Source organism: Nicotiana tabacum, chromosome 20 (genome assembly GCF_000715075.1).
Source record: "Nicotiana tabacum cultivar K326 chromosome 20, ASM71507v2, whole genome shotgun sequence".
NCBI classification, from domain to species: Eukaryota; Viridiplantae; Streptophyta; class Magnoliopsida; order Solanales; family Solanaceae; genus Nicotiana; species Nicotiana tabacum.
In genome coordinates, this window is record NC_134099.1 from 144895300 (window position 1) to 144918221 (window position 22922).

Below are 22922 nucleotides of genomic sequence, written 5' to 3' on the forward strand. Positions count from 1 at the left end.
ATAAATATTTATAATATTATATAGTTAGTAATTTTCTATCTTCTAAATAAAGGGTCGTTACACGATTAATGTGGAGGAGTACACTCAGAGCTTGCCACCGAATGATCAAGGCGAGCGACCGTCCATTTCAGACGAATAAGCGTAGAGGATATGGTTGGGTGTTGTTGATGGTCCTAAAAAGAGGATAGCATACGACCTTCCAGATAAATTATTTCGGTGCTACAGGACTGGATTGCAAGGTATAGGGACTTCCGCCCAAAACGAGGTGATTGATAGGTCGACTATATCGTCTATGGAACAAAAGATCACAAAGCTGACATCAAGCTTGAAGAGACAAAGACTAGAGATAAAAAGAGATGAACAATTTGGTACCCTTCAAGTTCAGCTAAAAAGGAGGGATGAACAATTTAATCTCCTTCAAGGTCAGCTGACCAATCTTCTTGCTAGTGATGCTTTCCCCATTCCCACGTCTCGTGAGCCTTCCCCATGTGCCGATGATGAAGGTTCTAGGAGAGAAGATGGAGATGATTCAAGATAAAACGCTCATTGAATGGTGTGTATTGCTAAACAAAGTATTGAACTTGTCAATATTTAGGTAAGACTAGTTTTGAATGATAATAGTATTATTATTTTGTTATTGAACATTTTAGTAGTTGTTGTTGTGGTTGTTTTTAGTTGTTGTGGTTGTTATTAGTTGTTGTTGTTGTTAGATAATTGTTGTTGTTGTTGTTAGTATATTCATTATTGTTGATTAATTATGGTTGAATGACAGCAATGTTACATTACTGCCATTACAGGATGGATATTGTGTATAATTGGCAGGTGGTGTAGCTTAAAAGCAGCATTTTCTGTCCAGTTTTTACCAGATTTTCGACCGAATTCGGTCGGAAATTATTTTTTTTACCCAAGAATTCATAATTTCCGACCGAAGTCGGTCAAAAATTATGAATTTATATTTATTTTTTAAATAAATTAATAATTTATTACAATTTACAACTAATTATTTAATTAAATAAAATTATTCTTTTTTTAAATTTCTGACCGAATTCGGTTGGAAATTGAAAATTAAATAAAAATAATAGCTTCCGACCGATTTCGGTCGGAAATTTGAAAATTAAAAAAAGTTATTTAATAATTTCCGACCGAAATCGGTCGGAAATTAAAGTTTGACAGTCAATCAACACTTTGAAGTTTCCGACCGATTTCGACCGGTACACGTTTGCGACCATCGTTTTTCCGACCAATTAAAATCAGCCGGAATTCGGTCGGAAATAGTGGACGGAATTGCATTATTTTTTAGTAGTGTCTAGAAAATAATTCAGGGTTGGCGATATCTTAGGTATGTACTTTTATGGAGTGCTTGCTACTTGTACAATATTCATCTTTCTATTTTTTTTAGCTACGAACTCATGCTGATAGTGGCGTAGCCACCCTTTGCCAACCGAAAAAATTACACAGCATAGCTTCAGGTATGTTTCTTGACTCGTTCGAGGACGAACGTTTGTTTAAGTTGGGGAGGATGTGACGATCCGGCCAGTCGTCTCATGAGTTACCGCTCCGTTTTCCCCTATTTTAGCTTTTTACGCTTCGTTATCCGTGTTTTATGTGATTGGGTTGATTAGTTCGAGTTCGGAGAGGATTTGGTAAGAAATGAGACACTTAGTCTCTTTTAAGAAGGCTTAAGTTGAAAAAGTTAATCGGATATTGACTTATGTGTTACAAGGCTCGAAAGTGAGTTCTGATAGTTCAGTTAGCTTCGGAAGGTGATTTGTGACTTAGGAGCGCGATCGGAATGGGATTTGGAGTTGTAGAAAAGATTTAGGCTTAAATTGGCGAAGATGATATTTTGGCGGTTCTGTTTGATAGGAAAGATTTTGATATAGGGGTCGGAATGGAATTCTGAGAGTGACAGTAGCTTCGTTGTGTCATTTGGGATGTGTGTGCAAAATTTTTGGTCATTCGGACGAGATTTGATAGACTTTTTGATCGAAAGCATAATTTATGAGTTCTTGGAGTTCTTAAGCTTGAATCCCCTGTTAAATTAGTGATTTGATGTTGTTATGAGCGTCCCGAGGTTTTGAACAAGTTTGAATGATGTCATGGGATGTGTTGGTGCAATTGGTTTGGAATTCCATGAGTTTCGGGTAGGTTCCGGGATATTTTAGGCCAAAATCATAGTTGTAGCAGGTCCAGAAGGGTTGCAGGCCTCGGAACCCACCCACGCGGACCGCACAAAAGGAAATGCAACCACGGTATGTGTTGTGCGGTCGTGGTGGTTTTGTGCGGGCCGCGGTGGCTTTGTGCGGACCGCGGTGCTTTTGCGCGGACCGCAGTGGTTCTGTGTGCACCACGGAGACTGAGATCTAAGGGCTACTCTATAAATACAAGGCTTTGGATTTTATTCAATATTTTGACCTAGAGAGCTCGGATTTTGGCGATTTTTTGAAGATGTTTCAAGAAATTCATCAGGGTAAGTGATTCTAACTCAGATTTGGCTAGAGTACATGAATCTATCATTGAATTCATCATTTAATTCATGATTTGAGATGGAATTTGGGAAGAAAATTGTGAAACCTCTCAAAAATATAAAATGTTGATTTGAAGGACCAAATGGTATCAGAATTGGATAATTTTGGTATGGTTAGACTCGTGAGGGTATGAGGATTCCGAAAATATAAATTTTACCCGATTCCGAGACTTGGGCCCGTGGCTCGGGTTTTGCTAATTTCTGGATTTTTGAGATTTTTCTAATGTTTTTGCTTGGGCTTTGTTACCTTAGCATATTGTGACATATTCGTTCCGATTTTGGATAGATTCGATGTGTGTGGAGGCCAATTCGAGGGGCAAAGGCGTCGCGAGCTAGAGAATTAGTCGGTTCGAGGTGAGTAATGGTTGTAAATGATGTCCTTAGGGTTTGAAACCCCGGATTGCACATCGTAGTGCTATATTGAGGTGAGACACGCGCTGGCTGATGAGCGTGGGGTATTTTACTACTGAGGATTGTGATTGGTCCGTCCCGATTGATGACTTTACCGCGTATTTGACTGAAATTTGTTTGTTATCATCATGATTTGGGGTGATTTCCATATTTGGGCTTCGTGCCAACTATTTGGACCCTTCGGGGATTTTTATCACTGTTTTCCTCACTGCTTGACTTATTATTTGAACTCAGTCCTGTTCATATCTACTGTTTTACAAACTCAGCCACTTTTACTCAGATTTGAAACTTAAATGATATTTCTACATCATGTTTTGGGCTGAGAACTACTGTTTTACTAATGCACAAGAGGCTTGTGATGATTTTTGGACTAAGTGAGGCCGAGGGCAATATGTGAGGATATGCTGAGTGATATGAGGCCGATGGCCTGAGATACTTTACATGCCACGAGGTGGCTTGAGTGATGTGAGGCCGAGTGCCGAGTGATGATGCCACGAGGTGGCTTGATATAGTGCTTGGGCCATAAGGGGCCCATCCGGAGTCTTCACACCCACAGTGAGCGCAGGTACCCATTATGATCTGAAAATGAGCCCGAAAGGTTGATACTGTACTGAAAGTGAGCCCGAGGGGCTGATACTGTTCTGAGTGATTAATATTGTGCCCGAGGGGCGGATTTCTACTTGTTATTTACCTGTTAAATTACCTGATTTACTTGTTTTAAAAGGGATTTCATTTGATTTCCTCACTATTTTACTGCCTTAAGTGATTTTACTGCTTGATATGGAATAGCTTTGTGCCTTTACGTGTTTTCATACTTTCAGCCATTATTTATAATTATTACTCACTAGGTCGGAGTACTCACATTACTCCCTGCACCATGTGTGCAGATTCAGGCATCGCAGAGTCCGCTCATAAGTGTTGATCCTCCTAGTCCGGGCAGTGATTCGGAGACTACGAGGTAGCTGTTGGCGTCCGCAGCCCTGTGCCTCCCTTATCTGATCATTTTCATGTTCTTAGAACTATTGTACTGGATTTAGTGTTCAGTAGACTTGTATCCGGATTTCTTAGTTGCTCATGACTTGTGTCACCCCGATTTGGGCTGTGTCGGGATGCTTCGTACTATTGTTATCATTAATTCCGCAAATTATGGTTATTATATCATGTTTTAGAACTACTTATGGTATCAGAGCCTAGGTTACATAGGTCTTACGAGTCATGAGCGGGTTTAGTAGAGTCTCGCGGATTGGTACAGAGACGTCTGTATTTGTCCTCGAGAGGCTACAAAACCTTTTTAGGAAAAACTTCATATTCTTGAATCTCTTGTCGTGCGAACTTGTTGGTCCGAGTACTAAACTTCTTTTATTCCATTCTCTCACAGATGGTGAGGACGCAAGCTACCGGACGAGGTGGACAACCACCAGTGCCACCCACTGAGGCCACCAGAGGCCGTGGACGCGGTCGTGGTCGTGGTAGAGGCAAAGCAGCGAGGGCATCACCTCTAGATCCACCAACTACCCTAGCTCCAGATCAGGCTCCAGCTATGGATGCTCCAACAACACCAGTTCAGGCACCAGCTGTGCCCATCGTGATTCCAGGTCTTCAGGAGGCCTTGGCACAGATCTTATGAGTTCGCATTGGCCTGGCTCAGGCAGTTTCAGCCACCACAGTAGTAGCTACTTCACAGGCCGGGGGAGGCAATCAGACTCTCGCTACTCCCACACCTGAGAAAATAGTGCAGGAACTACAGACACCGGGGGCACTTCCAGCTCAGCCGGTTGCACCAGCTCAGGAGTTTGTTGTGCCAGTTATGCCGGATGATGAGCAGCATCGTCTTGAAAGGTTTGGTAGACTCTAGCCTCCGTCATTCAGTGGTGCTGAGGGCGAGGATGCCCAGGGTTTTCTTGATAAGTGTCAGCGGATGCTCCATACAGCAGGGATTCTTGAGACTAGTGGTGTGGTATTTACCACCTTTCAGTTTACTAGGGATGCCTTCACATGGTGGGAGGCGTATGAGAGGCGTAGGCCGGTTGGAGCAGCGCCCCTTACTTGGCATGAGTTCTCCACTCTTTTCTTGGAGAAGTATGTACCGCGGTCTCGTAGAGAGGAGCTGTGTAGGCAGTTTGAGTGGTTGCGACAGGGGGATATGACTGTGTCACAGTATGAGTCGAGGTTTTCTGAGTTGGTTCATCATGCTGTCTGGATGGTTTCGACAGATCGTGAGAGGATCAGGAGATTTGTTGATGGCCTTAACTACCATCTCCGTATTCTGATGACTAGAGAGAGAGTGTTGGGTGCTATGTTCGAGGAGGTGGTTGATATCGCTTGCGAGATTGAGACGGTTCGCCATCAAGATTGGGAGGAGAGGGAGGCCAAGAGGCCTCGAGGATCTGGCAGTTACAGTGGTGCTCCTTTGAGGGGCCAATTCCAGTATGGTAGAGGTCATTCTTTCAAGCCTGCTCAATCAGCCCGCCCAGGTTATCGTGCGGCATCTTCGGGTCATGGTTATCACGGTACTCAGCAGGGCTAGTCATCACTTAGTGCCCTTCCAGCCCAGAGTTCATCTCGTGCCCCGTCAGCTCAGGGTTCTTCTATGCTGAGTGCATCAGCTGGTTACTCCGGTGCGAGGGGTTCCCTTCAGTCCCATTCTCCAGAACCTAGGAGTTATTTTGAGTTTGGAGAGTTTGGACATGTGTGGAGGCAGTGTCCTCGTCGTATTGCTAGTTCATCTCAGTAGAGGGGTCGGGTGAGCCCTCGACTTCTGCTCCAGTTACCTCACCACCTGCCCAGCCAGCTAGGGGTGGAGGTCAGGAAGCCAGGGGTCGCCCCAGAGGGGGAGGTCGATCAGGGGGTGGTCATGCCCGTTTCTATGCACTTCCAGGCAAGCCAGATGCTATTGCTTCAGATGCTATCATTACAGGTATTGTTTCAGTCTGCCACAGAGATGCCTCTGCATTATTTGATCCCGATTCCACCTTTTCTTATGTGTCATCATACTTTGCTCGTTATTTGGGTATGCCCCGTGAGTTTCTTGCTTTACCTGTTCATGTATCTACCCCAGTGGGCGATACTGTTGTTGTAGACCGTGTGTACCGGTCATGTGTGGTGACTATTGGGGGTCTGGAGACCTGAGTAGATCTATTGCTATTGAGCATGGTGGATTTTGATGTCATTTTGGGCATAGATTGGCTATCTCCAAGTCGTGCTATTCTAGACTGTCATGCTAAGACAATCACTTTGGTTATGCCGGGTGTACCGCGGATCGAGTGGCGTGGTGTGACTGATTATGTTCCTAGTAGAGTGATATCTTTCTTGAAGGCCCAACGTATGGTTGGGAAGGGTTGTCTTTCATATCTAGCATTTGTGAGGGATGTTAGAGCTGAGACTCCTAGTATCGATTCTATCCCAGTTGTGAGGGATTTTCTCGATGTGTTTCTTGAAGACCTGTCGGGCATGCCACCGGACAGGGATATTGATTTTGGTGTTGAACTAGTGCTGGGAACTCAGCCCATTTCTATTCTTCCATATCGTATGACACCAATAGAGTTGAAGGAATTGAAAGAACAGCTTCAGGAACTCCTAGATAAAGGGTTTATTCGGCCTAGTGTGTCACCTTGGGGTGCACCGATTTTGTTTGTAAAGAAGAAGGATAGCACGATGAGAATGTGCATTGATTATAGGCAATTGAACAAAGTAACAATTAAGAACAAGTATCATTTGCATCGCATTGATGATTTATTTGATCAGCTTCAGGGAGCGAGAGTGTTCTCCAAGATTGATCTCCGTTCCGGTTATCACCAGTTGAAGATCAGGGATTCAGATATTCTTAAGTTTGCCTTCAGGACCAGATATGGTCATTATGAGTTCCTTGTGATGTCTTTCGGGCTAACCAATGCCCCAGCAGCATTCATGCATTTGATGAACAGCGTGTTCCGGCCTTATCTGGATTCGTTCGTTATTGTATTCATTGATGATATTCTGGTGTACTCGCGTAGTCAGGAGGAACATGCGGAGCATTTGAGAGTTGTGTTGCAGAGATTGAGGGAGGAAAAGCTTTATGCAAAATTCTCCAAGTGTGAATTTTGGCTCAGTTCAGTAGCTTTCTTGGGACACGTGGTGTCCAGCGAGGGTATTCATGTTGATCCAAAGAAGATAGAGGCGGTTCAGAGTTGGCCTAGACCGTCCTCAGCCACAGAGATTTGTAGCTTTCTTGGGTTGGCAGGCTATTATCGCCAGTTTGTTCCGGGATTCTCATCCATTGCATCGCCCTTGACCAAGTTGACTCAGAAGGGTGCTGCATTTGTATGGTCGGACGAGTGTGAGGAGAGCTTTCGGAGGCTCAAGACAGCTTTGACCACAGTTCCAGTAATGGTTTTGCCATCAGCTTCAGGCTCATATACCGTATACTGTGATGCTTCGAGAGTTGGGATTGGTTATGTATTGATGCAGGAGGGTAGAGTTATTGCTTATGCTTCTTGTCAGTTGAACCCATGAGAAGAACTACCATGTTCATGATTTGGAGTTGGCTGCCATAGTTCATGCATTGAAGATTTGGAGGCATTATTTATATGGTGTATCTTGTGAGGTATTCACCAATCATCGCAGTCTTCAGTATTTTTTCAAGCAAAAGGATCTTAATTTGAGGCAGCGGAGATAGTTGGAGTTGCTTAAGGATTATGATATCACCATATTGTATCATCCGGGAAAGGCCAATGTATTGGCGATGCGTTGAGCCGAAAGGTAGTGAGTATGGGGAGTTTGGCATATATTCCAGTTGGGGAGAGACTTCTTGCAGTTGATGTTCAGGCCTTGGCCAATCGGTTCGTGAGATTTGATATTTCGGAGCCCAGTCGGGTGTTGGCATATGTGATTTCTCGGTCTTCCTTATATGATCGCATCAGAGAGCGCTAGTATGATTATCCGCATTTGCTTGTCCTTAAGGACAGAGTTCAGCATGATGATGCCAGAGATGTGACCATTGATGACGATGGTGTGTTGAGGATGCAGGGCCGGATTTGTATGCCCAATGTGGATGGGATTAGAGAGTTGATTTTGGAGGAGGCCCATAGCTCGCAGTATTCTATCCATCCGGGTGTCGTGAAGATGTACCAAGATTTGAGGCAACACTATTGTTGGAGAAGAATGAAGAAAGATATTGTGGGATTTGTAGCTCGGTGTCTCAATTGTCAGCAGGTAAAATATGAGCATCAAAGACCAGATGGCTTGCTTCAGCAGATGGTTATTCTCGAGTGGAAGTGGGAGAGGATCACTATGGACTTTGTGGTTGGACTTCCTCGGACTTTGAAGAAGTTTGATGCTATTTGGGTGATTGTGGATCGGCTGACCAAGTCCGCGCACTTCATCCTTGTGTGTACTACCTATTCTTCAGAGCGGTTGACAGGGATTTATATCCGGGAGATTGTTCGGTTGCATGGTGTTCCGGTTTCCATCATCTCAGATAGAGGTACTCAGTTTACTTCCCAGTTTTGGAAATCTGTTCAGCGAGAGTTGGGTACTCAAGTGGAGTTGAGCATAACTTTTCATCCTCAGACGGACGGACAGTCCGAGCATACAATTCAGATATTGGAGGACATGTTGCGTGCTTGTGTTATTGACTTTGGAGGTTCATGGGATGAGTTTCTACCGCTTGCAGAGTTTGCTTATAATAACAGCTACCAGTCGAGTATTCAGATGGCTCCGTATGAGGCTTTGTACGGGAGGCAGTGTAGATCTCTAGTTAGTTGGTTCGAGCCCGACGAGGCTAGACTATTGGGGACAGATTTGGTTCAGGATACCTTAGAGAATGTGAAGGTGATTTATGAGAGGCTTTGTACAACGCAGTCGCGTCAGAAGAGTTATGCGGACCAGAAGGTTCGAGATATGTCCCACATGGTCAGTGAGAAGATCTTGCTGAAGGTTTCGCCCATGAAGGGTGTTATGAGGTTCGGGAAGAAAGGTAAGTTGAGTCCGCGGTTCATTGGTCCTTTTGAGGTGCTTCAGAGGATTGGGGAGGTGGCTTATGAGCTTGCTTTGCCACCTAGCTTGTCGAGTGTGCATTCGGTATTTCATGTTTCTATGCTCCGGAAGTATATTGGGGATTCGTATCATGTTTTGGACTTCAGCACGATTCAGTTGGACGATGATTTGACCTATGATATGGAGCCAGTAGTTATTTTGGGTCATCAAGTTCGGAAGTTGAGGTCAAAGATTATAGCTTCAGTGAAAGTGCAGTGGAGAGGTCAGCCCTTGGAGGAGGCTGCCTGGGAGGCCGAGCTGGAGATGCGGAGCAGATATCCTCACCTGGTTGAGGCTTCAGGTATGTTTCTTGACTCGTTCGAGGACGAATGTTTGTTTAAGTTGGGGAGGATGTGACGACCCGGCCAGTCCGTCTCATGAGTTACCGCTCCGTTTTTTCCTATTTTAGATTTTTTACGCTTCGTTATCCGTGTTTTATATGATCGGGTTGATTAGTTCGAGTTCGGAGAGGATTTGGTAAGAAATGAGACACTTAGTCTCTTTTAAGAAGGCTTAAGTTGGAAAAGTCAACCAGATGTTCAATTATGTGTTAGAAGGCTCGGAAGTGAGTTCTGATGGTTTGGTTAGCTTCAGGAGGTGATTTGTGACTTAGGAGCGCGATCGGAATGGGTTTTGGAGTTGTAGAGAAGATTTAGGCTTAAATTGGCGAAGTTGATATTTTGGCGGTTCCGGTTGATAGGCGAGATTTTGATATAGGGGTCGGATGGAATTCCGATAGTGACAGTTGCTTCGTTGTGTCATTTGAGATGTGTGTGCAAAATTTTAGGTCATTCGAACGAGATTTGATAGACTTTTTGATCGAAAGCATAATTTAAGAGTTCTTGGAGTTCTTAAGGTTGAATCCCTTGTTAAATTAGTGATTTGATGTTGTTGTGAGCGTCCCGAGGTTTTGAACAAGTTTGAACGATGTCATGGGATGTGTTGGCGCAATTGGTTTTGAATTCCAGGAGTTCCGGGTAGGTTCCGGGATATTTTAGGCCAAAATCATAGCTGTAGCAGGTCCAGAAGGGTTGCAGGCCTCGAAACCCACCGCGCGGACCGCACAAAAGGAAGTGCGGCCGCGGTATGTGTTGTGCGGACCACACAAAATAAAGTGCAGCCGCGGTGGTTTTGTGCGGGCCGCGGTGGTTTTGTGCGGGCCGCGGTGATTTTGTGCGGACCGCGGTGCTTTTGTGCGGACCGAGGTGGTTCTGTGTGGACCATGGAGGCTGAGATCTGAAGGGTACTCTATAAATACGAGGTTTTGGGTTTAATTTAATATTTTGACCTAGAGAGCTCGGATTTTGGCGATTTTTCGAAGGTTTTTCAAGAAATTCATCGGGGTAAGTGATTCTAACACAGATTTTGCTAGAGTACATGAATCCATCATTGAATTCATCATTGAATTCATGATTTGGGATGGAATTTGGGAAGAAAATTGTGAAACCTTTCAAAAATATAAAATGATGATTTAAAGGACCAAATGGTATCGACATTGGATAATTTTGGTATGGTTAGACTCGTGAGGGTATGAGGATTCTGAAAATGTAAATTTTACCCGATTTCGATACGTGAGCTCGAGGCTCGGGTTTTGCTAATTTCGGGATTCTTGAGATTTTTCGAATGTTTTAACTTGGGCTTTGTTCCCTTAGCATATTGTGACGTATTCGTTCTGATTTTGGATAGATTTGACACGCGTGGAGGCCAATTCGAAGGGCAAAGGCGTCGCGAGCTAGAGAATTAGCCGGTTTGAGGTGAGTAATGGTTGTAAATGATGTACTGAGGGTTTGAAACCCCGAATTGCACATCGTAGTGCTATATTGAGGTGAGACACGCGCTGGATGATGAGCGTGGAGTCTTTTACTACTGGAGATTGTGACTTGGCCCGTCCCGATTGACGATTTTACCGCGTATTTGACTGAAATTTATTTGTTATCATCATGATTTGGGCTGATTACCATATTTGGGCTTCGTGCCAACTATTTGGACCCTTCGGAGATTTTTATCACTGTTTTCGTCATTGCTTGACTTATTATTTGAACTCAGTCCTGTTGATATCTACTGTTTTACAAACTCAGCCACTTTTACTCAGATTTGAAACTTAAATGATATTTCTACATCATGTTTTGGGCTGAGAAATACTGTTTTACCAATGCCCAAGTGGCTTGTGATGATTTTTGGACTGAGTGAGGCCGAGGGCCATATGTGAGGATATGCTGAGTGATATGAGGCCGAAGGCCTGAGATACTTTACATGCCACGAGGTGGCTTGAGTGATGTGAAGCCGAGTGCCGAGTGAAGTGAGGCCGAGTGCCGAGTGATGATGCCATGAGGTGGCTTGATATAGTGCTTGGGCCGTAAGGGGCCCCTCCAGAGTCTGCACACCCATAGTGAGCGCGGGTACCCATTATGATCTGAGAGTGAGCCCGAGGGGCTGATACTGTATTGAAAGTGAGCCCGAGAGGCTGATACTGTTCTGAGTGATTAATATTGTGCCCGAGGGGCGGATTTCTACTTGTTATTTACCTGTTAAATTACCTGTTTTACTTGTTTTAAAAGGGATTTCATTTGATTTCTTCACTATTTTACTGCCTTAAGTGATTTTACTGCTTGATATGGAATTGCTTTGTACCTTTACGTGTTTTCATACTTTCAGCCATTATTTATAATTATTACTTACTGGGTCGGAGTACTCACATTACTCCCTGTACCATATGTGCAGATTCAGGCATCGCAGAGTCCGCTCCTAAGTGTTGTTCCTCCCAGTCCGGGCAGTGATTCAGAGACTACGAGGTAGCTATTGGCGTCCGCAGCCCCGTGCCTCCCTTATCTGATCATTTTCATGTTCTTAGAACTATTGTATCGGATTTAGTGTTCAGTAGACTTGTATCCGGATTTCTTAGTTGCTCATGACTTGTGTTACCCCGATTTGGGTTGTGTCGGGACGGTTCCTACTATTGCTATCATTAATTCCGCAAATTATGGTTATTATATCATGTTTTAGAACTACTTATGGTATTTAACTGTTTAAAAGAGGTGGTCTGTTTTGGTCTGGCTGGCCTTGTCTTCACGAGAGGCGCCATCACGACCGGGTTCGGGAAATTGGGTCGTGACACTTGGCTTATTGTATGTTTATTTTTTATATTTACTTCCCTTAGTAAAAATTCTAACTCCGCCACTGCTCATGCTTAAACCTATCATCAAGTTCAACATTCCTTATCTAATGATTTTTAGCTGTTTAAATTTTTGAACAATTCTCAATTTCGCGACGAACCAGGATGATGTGCTACAAGTACCAAAATCCTCATTCGATGCGTGTGGTTCGCACAACGCCATAGGAAATACTATCTTGACGGACCAACAAATGTCACTCTTGACTCAGCTAGCGGTCACTACTATATTTAAACTTTTGGCAGGCATTGTCAAGCTGTTCAGAACCTAGCCATTAGAGTCTCCAGCTTTGATACACCAGTAATTTCTGACCTTCAGATTCTACTGCTCCCGATGGAAGTGCTCTGCCTCCAGCCTCCAGCTCCTTCATCGTCTACGATCGTATTCGTCAATTTTCTGCTCATGAGTTTTATCTTTGATCGTGTTGATCATTTTTCTTTAAGTAGAATCCAAGAAGATTTCGAACTTTAAACTTGTTATACTTAATGTAGGCTGCCGCAAACCAATGATTGAATTTGGCTTACTACTAGCTTGTATTTGAATCAGCTTTGTGTTAATTAGACGTTGTATTGTTTCAGAGATATTTTTGAGTTGATTAATAAATGTTATTTTTGCAATCATCTTGTGAAGCACTATATAATTGCACTAAATTATGTACAATTTTAGATATAGGAGTTGGAGATAAAGAGAAGGAAATTAGGAGCAACGGGATGGTGGGGAAGATTGAGGTTGTAAATTGTTCAAATATGTTTTAAAAGCTTTCCATCCTATAAAATACATTGCATCAAAATATATTTATACATATTATTTATAAAATCTAATCTAACGTTATAAATAAGTGAGACGTTTGTTGAATAGCTGAGGGTCTACTTTGTAAATATAAAAAAATAGATAGTTAGTATTTAACCAATTATAAATATTCCTGTGGGAATAATATTAATTAATAGTAATACAATAGATTATTAATAATGAATAGATATAAAATTTAACATTGTCTATATAAAGTGCAATTGGATATTAACAATAGAATATGTTTAGATAATGCTTTTATCTATAAAAAAAATGCATTGCTGTATTTATTTATTTTATTTTATTGAAAATTAAAGCAAAAATATGAGTACCTTCTATCAACAAGGGCACCAACAAAATAAAGTATTTTTGAAAAGGTCGAATTAATACTAATAAGAAAAAAAGTATTTTTCACTAAACTTTTTCCTAATGTCCGCTTACTACTTAGACCTATGTCAAATATTTTTTGAAACAATTCCGTCATGCCGATATTATTATGCACTTCCATGTAAGTCATTGCTCCAATGCGGTGGACTAGTTGAAGTCCCTCATAGGTTGAAATAGTAATGCGATCTAATTCATTGTCCATGTTTCTATCTCTTGTAACTTTATTGCTTCGGACGAGAATCTTCGGTGCATGCTCATTCGCTTAATCTGCCCATTCATCTCTAACAACCAAAAGGCTTTGAGGAGCCGTTAAATTCATATGAAGCAAGACAAAATTTGCGACGGGAATTTCCATTTCCCCAATTGGTTTGTGCGGCCTTATATGTGGAGAATATTAAACCATACATCTCTTTGTTTGAGTTGCACACTATAGCCCTACTTCAACAGATCTGAGGTTAGATACTGCCTGTGTTCGTGAGTCGGCATTCCATGAAACAATGTAGAAGGTGTGGCTAAACTCATATTAGCTTGATTGGCAGTCACCGTATCCCCAATTGAGATGGCGCTAACCATAGTAGGGTTTTTTGATCTCCTACATATTCTTCTGCTCGAGCAAAGGAATGATAGAATCAATAAAACCACTGAAAAGTCATTTTTGAGGAAAGGATATTTATCTTCAGATAGAAAAACCCAAACCGGTAGTTCTACTGCCTAATGAATACTACGAGCAAGAAAACAGAAATTCTAAATTTCTTACTAAAACATAGAAGCTTATATGTTCACACTATTTTGATAAAAAAAAAGGATTATATTTCCTTGAGCCAATAATTTTTGACCCTCTATTATAAGCTTCTAACATAATATGTGCATATAAGTGTAAAAAGTGCAGCAAATGCACTCAAAAGACATAAAACAGCCAGCATCTTCTTGATCGACTCATGAGGGAACTGTTGCTAGAAAGTCACAAAAACTTCAGCGCTAAGATTGAAAAAAAGATAGCTTCTATCAAAAAATGCTTAAAACTTTTCTTCATAATTTTGGCACATATAGATATGAAAACGATGTAGCCGAGAAGAATACCTAGAACATGCCAAAACACGTAAGGAGTAGAGGTTGGAGTGACTGATGGAGATGGAGGTAGAGATTCTGGAAACATGGACGCCATTTTTTTCTGTTCTGGGAAGCTTTTCCAGTTTGATGCAAATAACTGTTGATGGAGAGGGGGAGGTGAAATGACATCCGATAAAAAAGAAAGAGCATGCATTGCAGTATTAAAATAAAATACCCATCACTATTCCTTTGATTGGGCCAACCATGTAGCAAAGTCGTGCATGTAATGAGATATTGGTTGCATGATGTCTTCTGTGTCGGCGAACTTATTTTTCGGTGTTCGAACAAAATTTCAATTAATGTTGCAAATATCACAACATCCATAATAAACCTTATCAAATGTTGCAGAAAATAGAATCAGTAGCCTATAAACTAAACGTGCATGCTCAGTGTTCCTACATCCAATATTCCATGTCTCACCATTAAAACCATGTTACTCTCTACCTTCAAAAATTTCTTAACCCCAGTAGTTTCTCCATCTAATCCATATTTCCCTTAACCACTCAAAATTCTAGATAGAAGGATGGTACAAAAAGAAAACGAGATTGTGACTAAGATTTTAATTCAATGGGACCAATTACCAGTAGGACAACCGACCTGGAAAGACTACCATGCTTTATTGATTAAATTTTCTTATTTCCTTCCTTGAGGACAAGGAAGCTCTTAAGGGAAAAAAAACTGATGTGAACTCGACTCATGAAGAGAAGAGGCAAGAGAGTATTTAAGGAAGTTAAGGTCGTTATGTTAGTTATAAGGAAAAAGGTCCATATTTATTCCTCTACTTTCGAATACTGTCTATATTTAACTTTCGTTATACTATTTGGTCAAATTTATCTCTACCGTTATACTATTCGGCTAAATTTATTCCTATCATCAACAAATTTTTAAAAATTATCCCTCAGTCTGTCAGATGTCCCAGAATCTCCTAAATCATTTTAATTAAGTCACTTATTCTTCTTTTTGATACACTATTTTTAAAATAGTTGGCATTTACCTGCTTTCTTAATTGAAAAAAATATTAAATAATCTTTGATTTCAGGTCAAAATGTCTGACTCGGTGAATGCACATAAAAACAACGGTCCTGAGGACCATGGAGAGAATGGTGCAGCTATTTCAGGCACCGGTGTACCACTACGAAATCCCGAGGACGCACTTGAGCCAATTTCCGTGAATGTGGTCTCATGCAACTCCCAACACATTGATATAATCTCCCACACTAACAGGAGTGTACGCCAAGAAAACCAACGGGAAGCTCGGAAAGCTACGGCCTAGGAGGAAAGAGAAGCATATGGGAGGAACAGAATGAAAAAACCTCAGCACATCGTTCATATGATCATCGGGGGGACTGACGTCCCTCAAGGACCCGTGGTCAAGTGGACAAAAGTTTCCGCTGCAACAGAAGGGCAAATTCGGGGTGGCATGACCGAGGACATCCTAGCATTCAGTGAAGGAGACTTTGAGACCTTGTCTCATCAACATAATGATGCGCTAGTAGTTGCATTTCTCTTGAATAAAATACAAATTAAACATGTACTCGTGGACCCAGTTAGCTCGGCCAACGTGATCAGGTCGAAGGTAGTAGAACAGCTCGGACTGCTCAATCAAATCATACCTACCTTCTGAGTCCTCAACAACTTTAACATGGCCGGTGAAGCAATGAAGGGGGAGATCACTCTCCCGGTCAACATGTCCGATATAGTTCGGAATACCAAATTTCATGTTATCGAAGGTGACATGAGGTACAATGCATTGCTTGGAAGGCAATGGATACACAATATGAGGGCAGTACCGTTAACTCTTCATCAGATGATGAAGTTTCTAACAAAAGACGGCATAAAATGATATATGGAGAACAACATGCGGCGAAAGAGATGTTCTCGGTTCATGGGGAGGCACCAACTTGTATACCCTCCACCTCGGAGGAGCCGAACGGCAAACAGACCCCCGAGGGCGATAAAGAAGATTTCCTCGCTCCCCGAACTTTTGTTGCCCCTGAAGAATCCGACGGAACAAAATCAACAATTGAAGAACTGGAACAAGCGATTTTGATCAAGCATCTCCCAGATCGGAAGGGATACCTAGGGACGGGATTGACCCCCAAACTCACGAAAAAGCTCATTTAATTTCTTATCAATAACATCGATTGCTTTGCCTGGTCCCATTTAGATATGACAGGGATCCCGACGGAAATAACCACCCATCGAATGATTGTCGAACCCAAGTTTAAACCGGTGAAGCAAAAAAGGATACATCGGTCCGAAGTAAAACACACGTTCATCGAGGACGAGGTAACAATACTTCTCAAAATAGGGTCAATCAGGGAGGTAAAATACCCGGAATGGTTGGCCAATATGGTCGTAGTTCCCAAAAGGGGAATAAGTTAAGAATGTATGTAGATTATAAAGACTTAAACAGCGCATGCCACAAAGATTCATTCCCGTTTCCCAACATCGACCGCTTGATTGATGCCACGGTCGGCCATGAGATCCTTACCTTTCTCGATGCCTACTTGGGGTATAATCAAATTCAGATGAACCCCGAGGATAGGGAAAAGACTTCGTTCATTACAAAGTACGGTACATACTGTTACAATGTAATGCCTTTCGGGCTAAAAAATGTGGGAGCCACGTACCAGTGCCTAGTTAATAAAATTTTCAAACATCAAATAGGCAAATCCATGGAAATTTACATTGATGATATGCTAGTTAAGTCCCTGCGTAGAGGACCATTTGACTCATTTGCAGGAGACATTTGACATCCTTAGAAGCTATAACATGAAACTCAATCCCGAGAAATGCGCCTTCGTAGTAGGTTCGGGCAAATTCCTAGGCTTCATGGTGTCAAACAGGGGGATTGATATCAACCCCAATAAAATTAAATCCATCAAATAAATAACGATGGTAAACAACGTGAAGGCCGTGCAATGGCTGACTAGGCGGATAGCAGCCCTGGGTCGATTCATGTCGAGGTCATCAGATAGAAGTTATCATTTCTTCTCCTTGCTTAAAAAGAAAAACAGCTTTGAATGGACTCCGGAATGCCAACGTGCCTTAGAGAAGTTAAAGGGGTATTTGAAAAGCCCACCTTTACTCCACATCCCAAAGGAGGTGAAACGTTGTATTTGTACCTGGCCGTATTCGAGGTAGCGGTAAGTGGTGTGCTGGTTCGAGAAGAACAAGGTACGCAATTCCCTATTTATTATGTAAACTAGACCCTGGGAGATGTCGAAACCAGGTATCTGCACCTAGAAAAATTAGCGCTTGCATTGATAAGCGCATCTCGAAAATTAAAGCCTTATTTTCAATGCCATCGTATTTATGTTTTAATAACATATGCTCTTCGAAGCACATTGCATATTCCTGAATTATCGGGCCGATTGGCCAAATGGGCCATCGAACTCGGAGGGCGCAATATCGAGTACCAACCCCGACTTTACGCCCGCCCGTTCCTGAGGTAGAGAAAGAAATTTTACTAAAATTGGGCACATCTTCGGGGGTATGGACCTTGTTCACTGATGGTGCCTCGAAGGTGAAAGGGTCCGGGCTCGGCATATTTCTGAAGCAGCCCACAGGCGGCATGATCAGGCAATCTATAAAATTGCAAGGTTGACTAACAACGAAGCCGAGTGTGAGGCTATGATTGCAGGTCTGGAATTGGCTAAAGGCCTAGGAGCAGAAGTCATCAAAGTAAAATGTGATTCTGTTCCGGTAGTAAATCAGGTAAATGGGAACTTCGAGGTTCGAGAAGACATGATGCAAAGGTACTTAGACAAAATTCAAGTCACATTGCACCGCTTCAAAGAATGGACTCTAGTCCACATACCTAGAGAGAAAAATAGTAGGGTCGACGCCCTCGCAAACCTGGGATCATCTGTTGAGGAAGATGACATACTCCCCGGGGCTATCGTTCAGCTATCCAAATCAGTGATTGAAGAAGGCCATGCCAAGATCAACTCCACTAGCCTGACATGGGACTGGAGAAAGAAATATATCGATTATTTGGAAAGTGGGAAGCTACTAGCGAATGCAAAAGAGTCGAGGGCCCTGCGAACCAAAGAAGCCCGATTCTTACTCGACGAAAATAGAACTCTATATAGAAGAACTTTTGATGGGCCCCCATCAAACTGTCGAAGAGTCGGACGAAAACAAAAACTTCAACGAGGGAAAAATAAATCCTATACTAGAGGTCGTTTCGACCCTACGCATAAGAGCCACTATCGCCAACTTAAATTAAAGGTCGTACCGACCCAACGCGTAAGAGCCATTATCGCCAACTTAAATTAAAGGTCGTACCGACCTAACGCATAAGAGCCACTGTCGCCAGCTTACTGAAGCCTGGCACATTCACACACACTAAACATAATATCCAGTCGACTTGCCGTCAGATACAGTAATAATCCAATCATTCCACGATATTTAGTTTCATCAACAAGGATTCCCTGTTCATGTTTGTCTAGATTTGTGGAAGGACTCATTGGTGTTCCAATGGATTTTGCATTGCTCATGCCAAATTTTTGAATCAGTTCCTTTGTGTATTTGGTCTGACATATAAAGGTTCCTTCTTCAGATTGTTGAATTTGGAGTCCAAGGAAGAATGTTAGCTCTCCCATCATGCCCATTTAGAATTCGCTTTGCATAAGATTTGAAAATTCCTTGCACATAAGAGGGTTAGCACTACCAAATATAATATCATCAACATAAATTTGAATAATAAGATTACCTTATGATGATCTTTTAATAAATAAGGTAGTGTATATTTTACCTCTTGTGAAGCCATGATCAACAAGAAAAGAACTAATTCTATCATACCAAGCACGTGGAGCTTGTTTTAGTCCATATAGTGCCTTAGTGAGCTTGTATACATGGTAGGGAAACTTTGAATCTACAAACCCAGGTGGTTGTTTCACGTATACTTCTTCCTCAATAAATCTGTTCAAAAAGGCACTTTTGACATCCATCTGAAATAACCTAAATACTTTAAATGATGCGTATGCCAGAAGAATTCGTATGGATTTCAAGCGAGCTATTGGACCGAAGGTTTCGTCATAGTCGACTCCTTCCTGTTGTGAGTATCCTTGAGCAACTAGTTTGACTTTATTTCTTACGACCTTCCATCTTCATTCAATTTGTTTCTGAAGACCCACTTTGTTCGGATTACAAAAACATTTTCAGGTTTAGGTATTATATTCCACACCTGATTCTTACCGAACTGATCTAACTCTTCTTGCATTGCTTGAACCCAACTTGAATTTTTAGAGCTTCCTCTATCTTCTTTGGTTCAACCTGAGAGATTAATGCAACTTTTGCTTTCTTTTTGAGAGTTCCTCTGCTTTTCATTCCTTCACTTGGATCCCCTATGATGAATTTTTGTGGATATTCAGGATCGCTCTCCATTCATTTGGACGTACTACATTAGTAGTCGACTCGATTGGATGATCTGGTTCACTACTGTTGATTTCATTAGTTGACTCTATAATACAGTCGACTCTTGAGTTTTGCTTGTCTCCTGAATTTCTTGAGCTTGATCTTTATCACCTGCAGTAATTCCTTTCTCGACCAAGGGATTATTATCATCGAATATAACATGTACAGATTCTTCCACACATAATGTGACTTTATTATAGGCTCTAAAAGACCTACTATTTAATGAGTAGCCCAGAAAAATACCTTCATCACTTCTTGGATCGAATTTTCTAAGGTTATCCTTACTGTTATTGTGAATAAAACACTTACTTCCGAAGGGATGAAAGTAACTGACATTAGGACGTTTACCTTTCCATAATTCATAGGGAGTTTTCTTCAGAATGGGCCTTATGAGACATCGGTTGAGAATGTGACATGTTGTACTTATACCTTCTGCCCAAAAATGATTTGGCAGTGTATGATCTAGTAACATGGTTCTTGCCATATCTTAGAGAGTTCTGTTCTTTCTTTCTACAACCCTATTTTGTTGTGGTGATCGTGGTGTAGAGAAATTATGAGTGTATCCCTGATCATTACAGAAATCTTCAAATGCTCTGCTTTCAAATTCTCCTCCATTATCACTTTGAATTGTTGAGATCGGATATCCCTTTTCTCTTTCAACCTTTTTGCAGAAAACTTCAAAATTTCTTAATGCTTCATCCTTATGAGGCAAGAAAATTACCCAAGTGAAACATGAATAATCATCAACAATAACAAAAGCATACCTTTTTCCTCCTATACTAGCAGTTCTAGTAGGCCCGAATAAATCCATATGAAGTAATTGCAAAGGTTTAGAAGTAGATACAATATTTTTATTTTTGAAATAGTTCTTGTGTGCTTACCAATTTGACATGCATCACAGATATGAGTTCTAGAGAAATTCAGTTTAGGTAGGCCAACAACTAACTCATGTTTAGACAATTTTTCTATCAAATGCATGCTAGCATGACCAAGTTTTCTATGACATAACCATGGATCATCAGACATGGACGTTAAGCAAATTTGACCATCTATCTTTTCAAAACCATCAAGGATATAAATATTTCCATACCTTTTCCTAGGAAGGACTATTTTACCTGATTCGTCTTCAATAGCACAACCTATTTTCTTAAAATTTACCTCATATCCTGAGTCACATAGTTGACTTATGCTCAGGAGGTTGTAGTTGAGTCCATCAACGAGATAAACTTTAGTGATGTCATAGTTATTATTGAAGGGAATTGTTCTAGTACCAATTATTTTACCTTTTGAGTCATCTCCAAACTTAATGCTTCCTCCATCAATTTTTGTAACTTCTTTGAACAGGTTTTTGTCACCTGTTATATGACTGGAACACGCACTGTCTAGATACCATTTTCCTTCGCGGCTTATTCTATGGTGTTCTTGCAAAACAAAGTGATTACTTTCTTTTAGGTACCCAAGCTTGCTTTGGTCCTGGATGGTTAGTATTGCTAGATTCAGAATTGTTTTTTGGTTTCCAAACCCATCCTGAAACGTTTGCTTTACGAAAGTGACAAAAAGAATATTTATGCCCACTTTTGTTACAGTAGTGACACGTAACTTCTCACCCACCTTTAGGTCTTTCGTTAGTGTTAGTACTAGTGGACTTAGTTCTGGCTGGTCCTTTTTCAGTTGACTTGTAAGTCGTCTAGTTTGACCTGATAGAACTGTGACTGGTGGATTTACGCATGCCATTAAGTTGCATTTGCAATTCCTCAAACTCTTCTTGAAGTACTTCTTTTTCAATTTCACATACTTTATGTTTGAGTTTGCAGTCTTTAACCTCTTTAGTTAGTCTCTTAAGCTCATTCATCATTTTTTGAGACTCTTTCAGAGTTAAATCAAGAATATCCTGCAATTCATTGCATCTTTCACAGTTATAAGATCTTACCTCACTTGTTTCACCCTGTGCCATGAAACAGTTTTCATTTTCTTCATCTGTAGTGTCCTCATCTATCCAGCATCCTGAGGATTTGTTCATTTCATTTTTCAGAATCATCATGAAGCAAAGATTTGCTATCTCTTCTTGGTCTGAATTATCCTCATCACTCCAGCTTCCAAAAGATTTGTTCTTGTTAAAGCCTCTAGAAATTTTTCTTTTTAGTTCTAGGCACTCAGCTTGAATATGTCCAAATCTTCCACACTCATAGCATTTTCCATCATTCTTGTCTTGTTCGTTGTATTGCCTGGATAGTCTTGGTGGAATTCTTCCTTTTTTGTATTTTTGAATCTTCTCATTAAGCCATCCATGTTTCTCGATAGTATAGCAATCTCTTCTTGTAAAGCTTCAGGATCATCATCAATTTCGTTTTTAGCTATTTCAGTTGAAGTCTAGAATGCAACTATTTTCTTTTTTTCTTCTTGACTAGTCTTCTTGAGATGCGTCTTTTCAAAGGCTATTAGTTCTCCTCGTAGTTCATCATATGATAATTTGTTTAGATCCTGAGATTCCAGTGTGACTACTTTGGTTTGCCAAGTGGTTGGCAGGCTTCTGAGAATTTTTCTAACTTGATCACCACTAGTATATGGCTTGTCAAATGCCTTTAGATCGCTAATTATTTTACTGATTCTGGCAAATATCTCTTCAATAGATTCTCCTCCTTTCATTGAGAAGAGTTCGTAATCATGAACCAACATGTTAATATGTGTTTCCTTTACTTTGTTGGTTCCTTCATATGTAACCTCAAGCTTGTCCCACATTTCTTTGGTTGTGTCATAGCTAGAGGTTTTCTCATATTCTTCACCACTTTATAGCATTGTGAAGCAGATTTCTCGCTTTATTGTTAACTTGTACCACTTCCATTTGCTCTTTTGTATATGAATCTATATCTTCAAGATCAGCAAGTGGTGGAGTAGCAGCTGGTAGGGAATAGTTCCCCTTTTTGATGACTCACCCAAACTTTGACGTCATAAGACTTGGCAAAGATCTCCATACGCACTTTTCAATGAGAAAAATATTGTCCATTGAAGTATGGTGGTCTAACTTGTGAAGTTCCTTCCTTAAAGAGAGCTCTTATGATAACCTGATTTGCCATGATCTTTTCTCACAAGTT

General features: G+C 41.3%; 1 protein-coding gene across 1 annotated transcript; it reads right to left on the reverse strand.

Annotated features, from left to right (window-relative positions):
- Positions 1 to 19620: 19620 nt before the first annotated feature.
- Positions 19621 to 22569, reverse strand: LOC142174582 (uncharacterized). The gene is made up of 4 exons (XM_075240403.1): positions 22378 to 22569; positions 21626 to 22099; positions 20712 to 21357; positions 19621 to 19760 (listed from the first exon to the last, which is right to left on the reverse strand). The coding sequence occupies exons 1-4, from the start codon at positions 22567 to 22569 to the stop codon at positions 19621 to 19623; spliced, it is 1452 nt and encodes a 483-aa protein (XP_075096504.1).
- Positions 22570 to 22922: the final 353 nt, after the last annotated feature.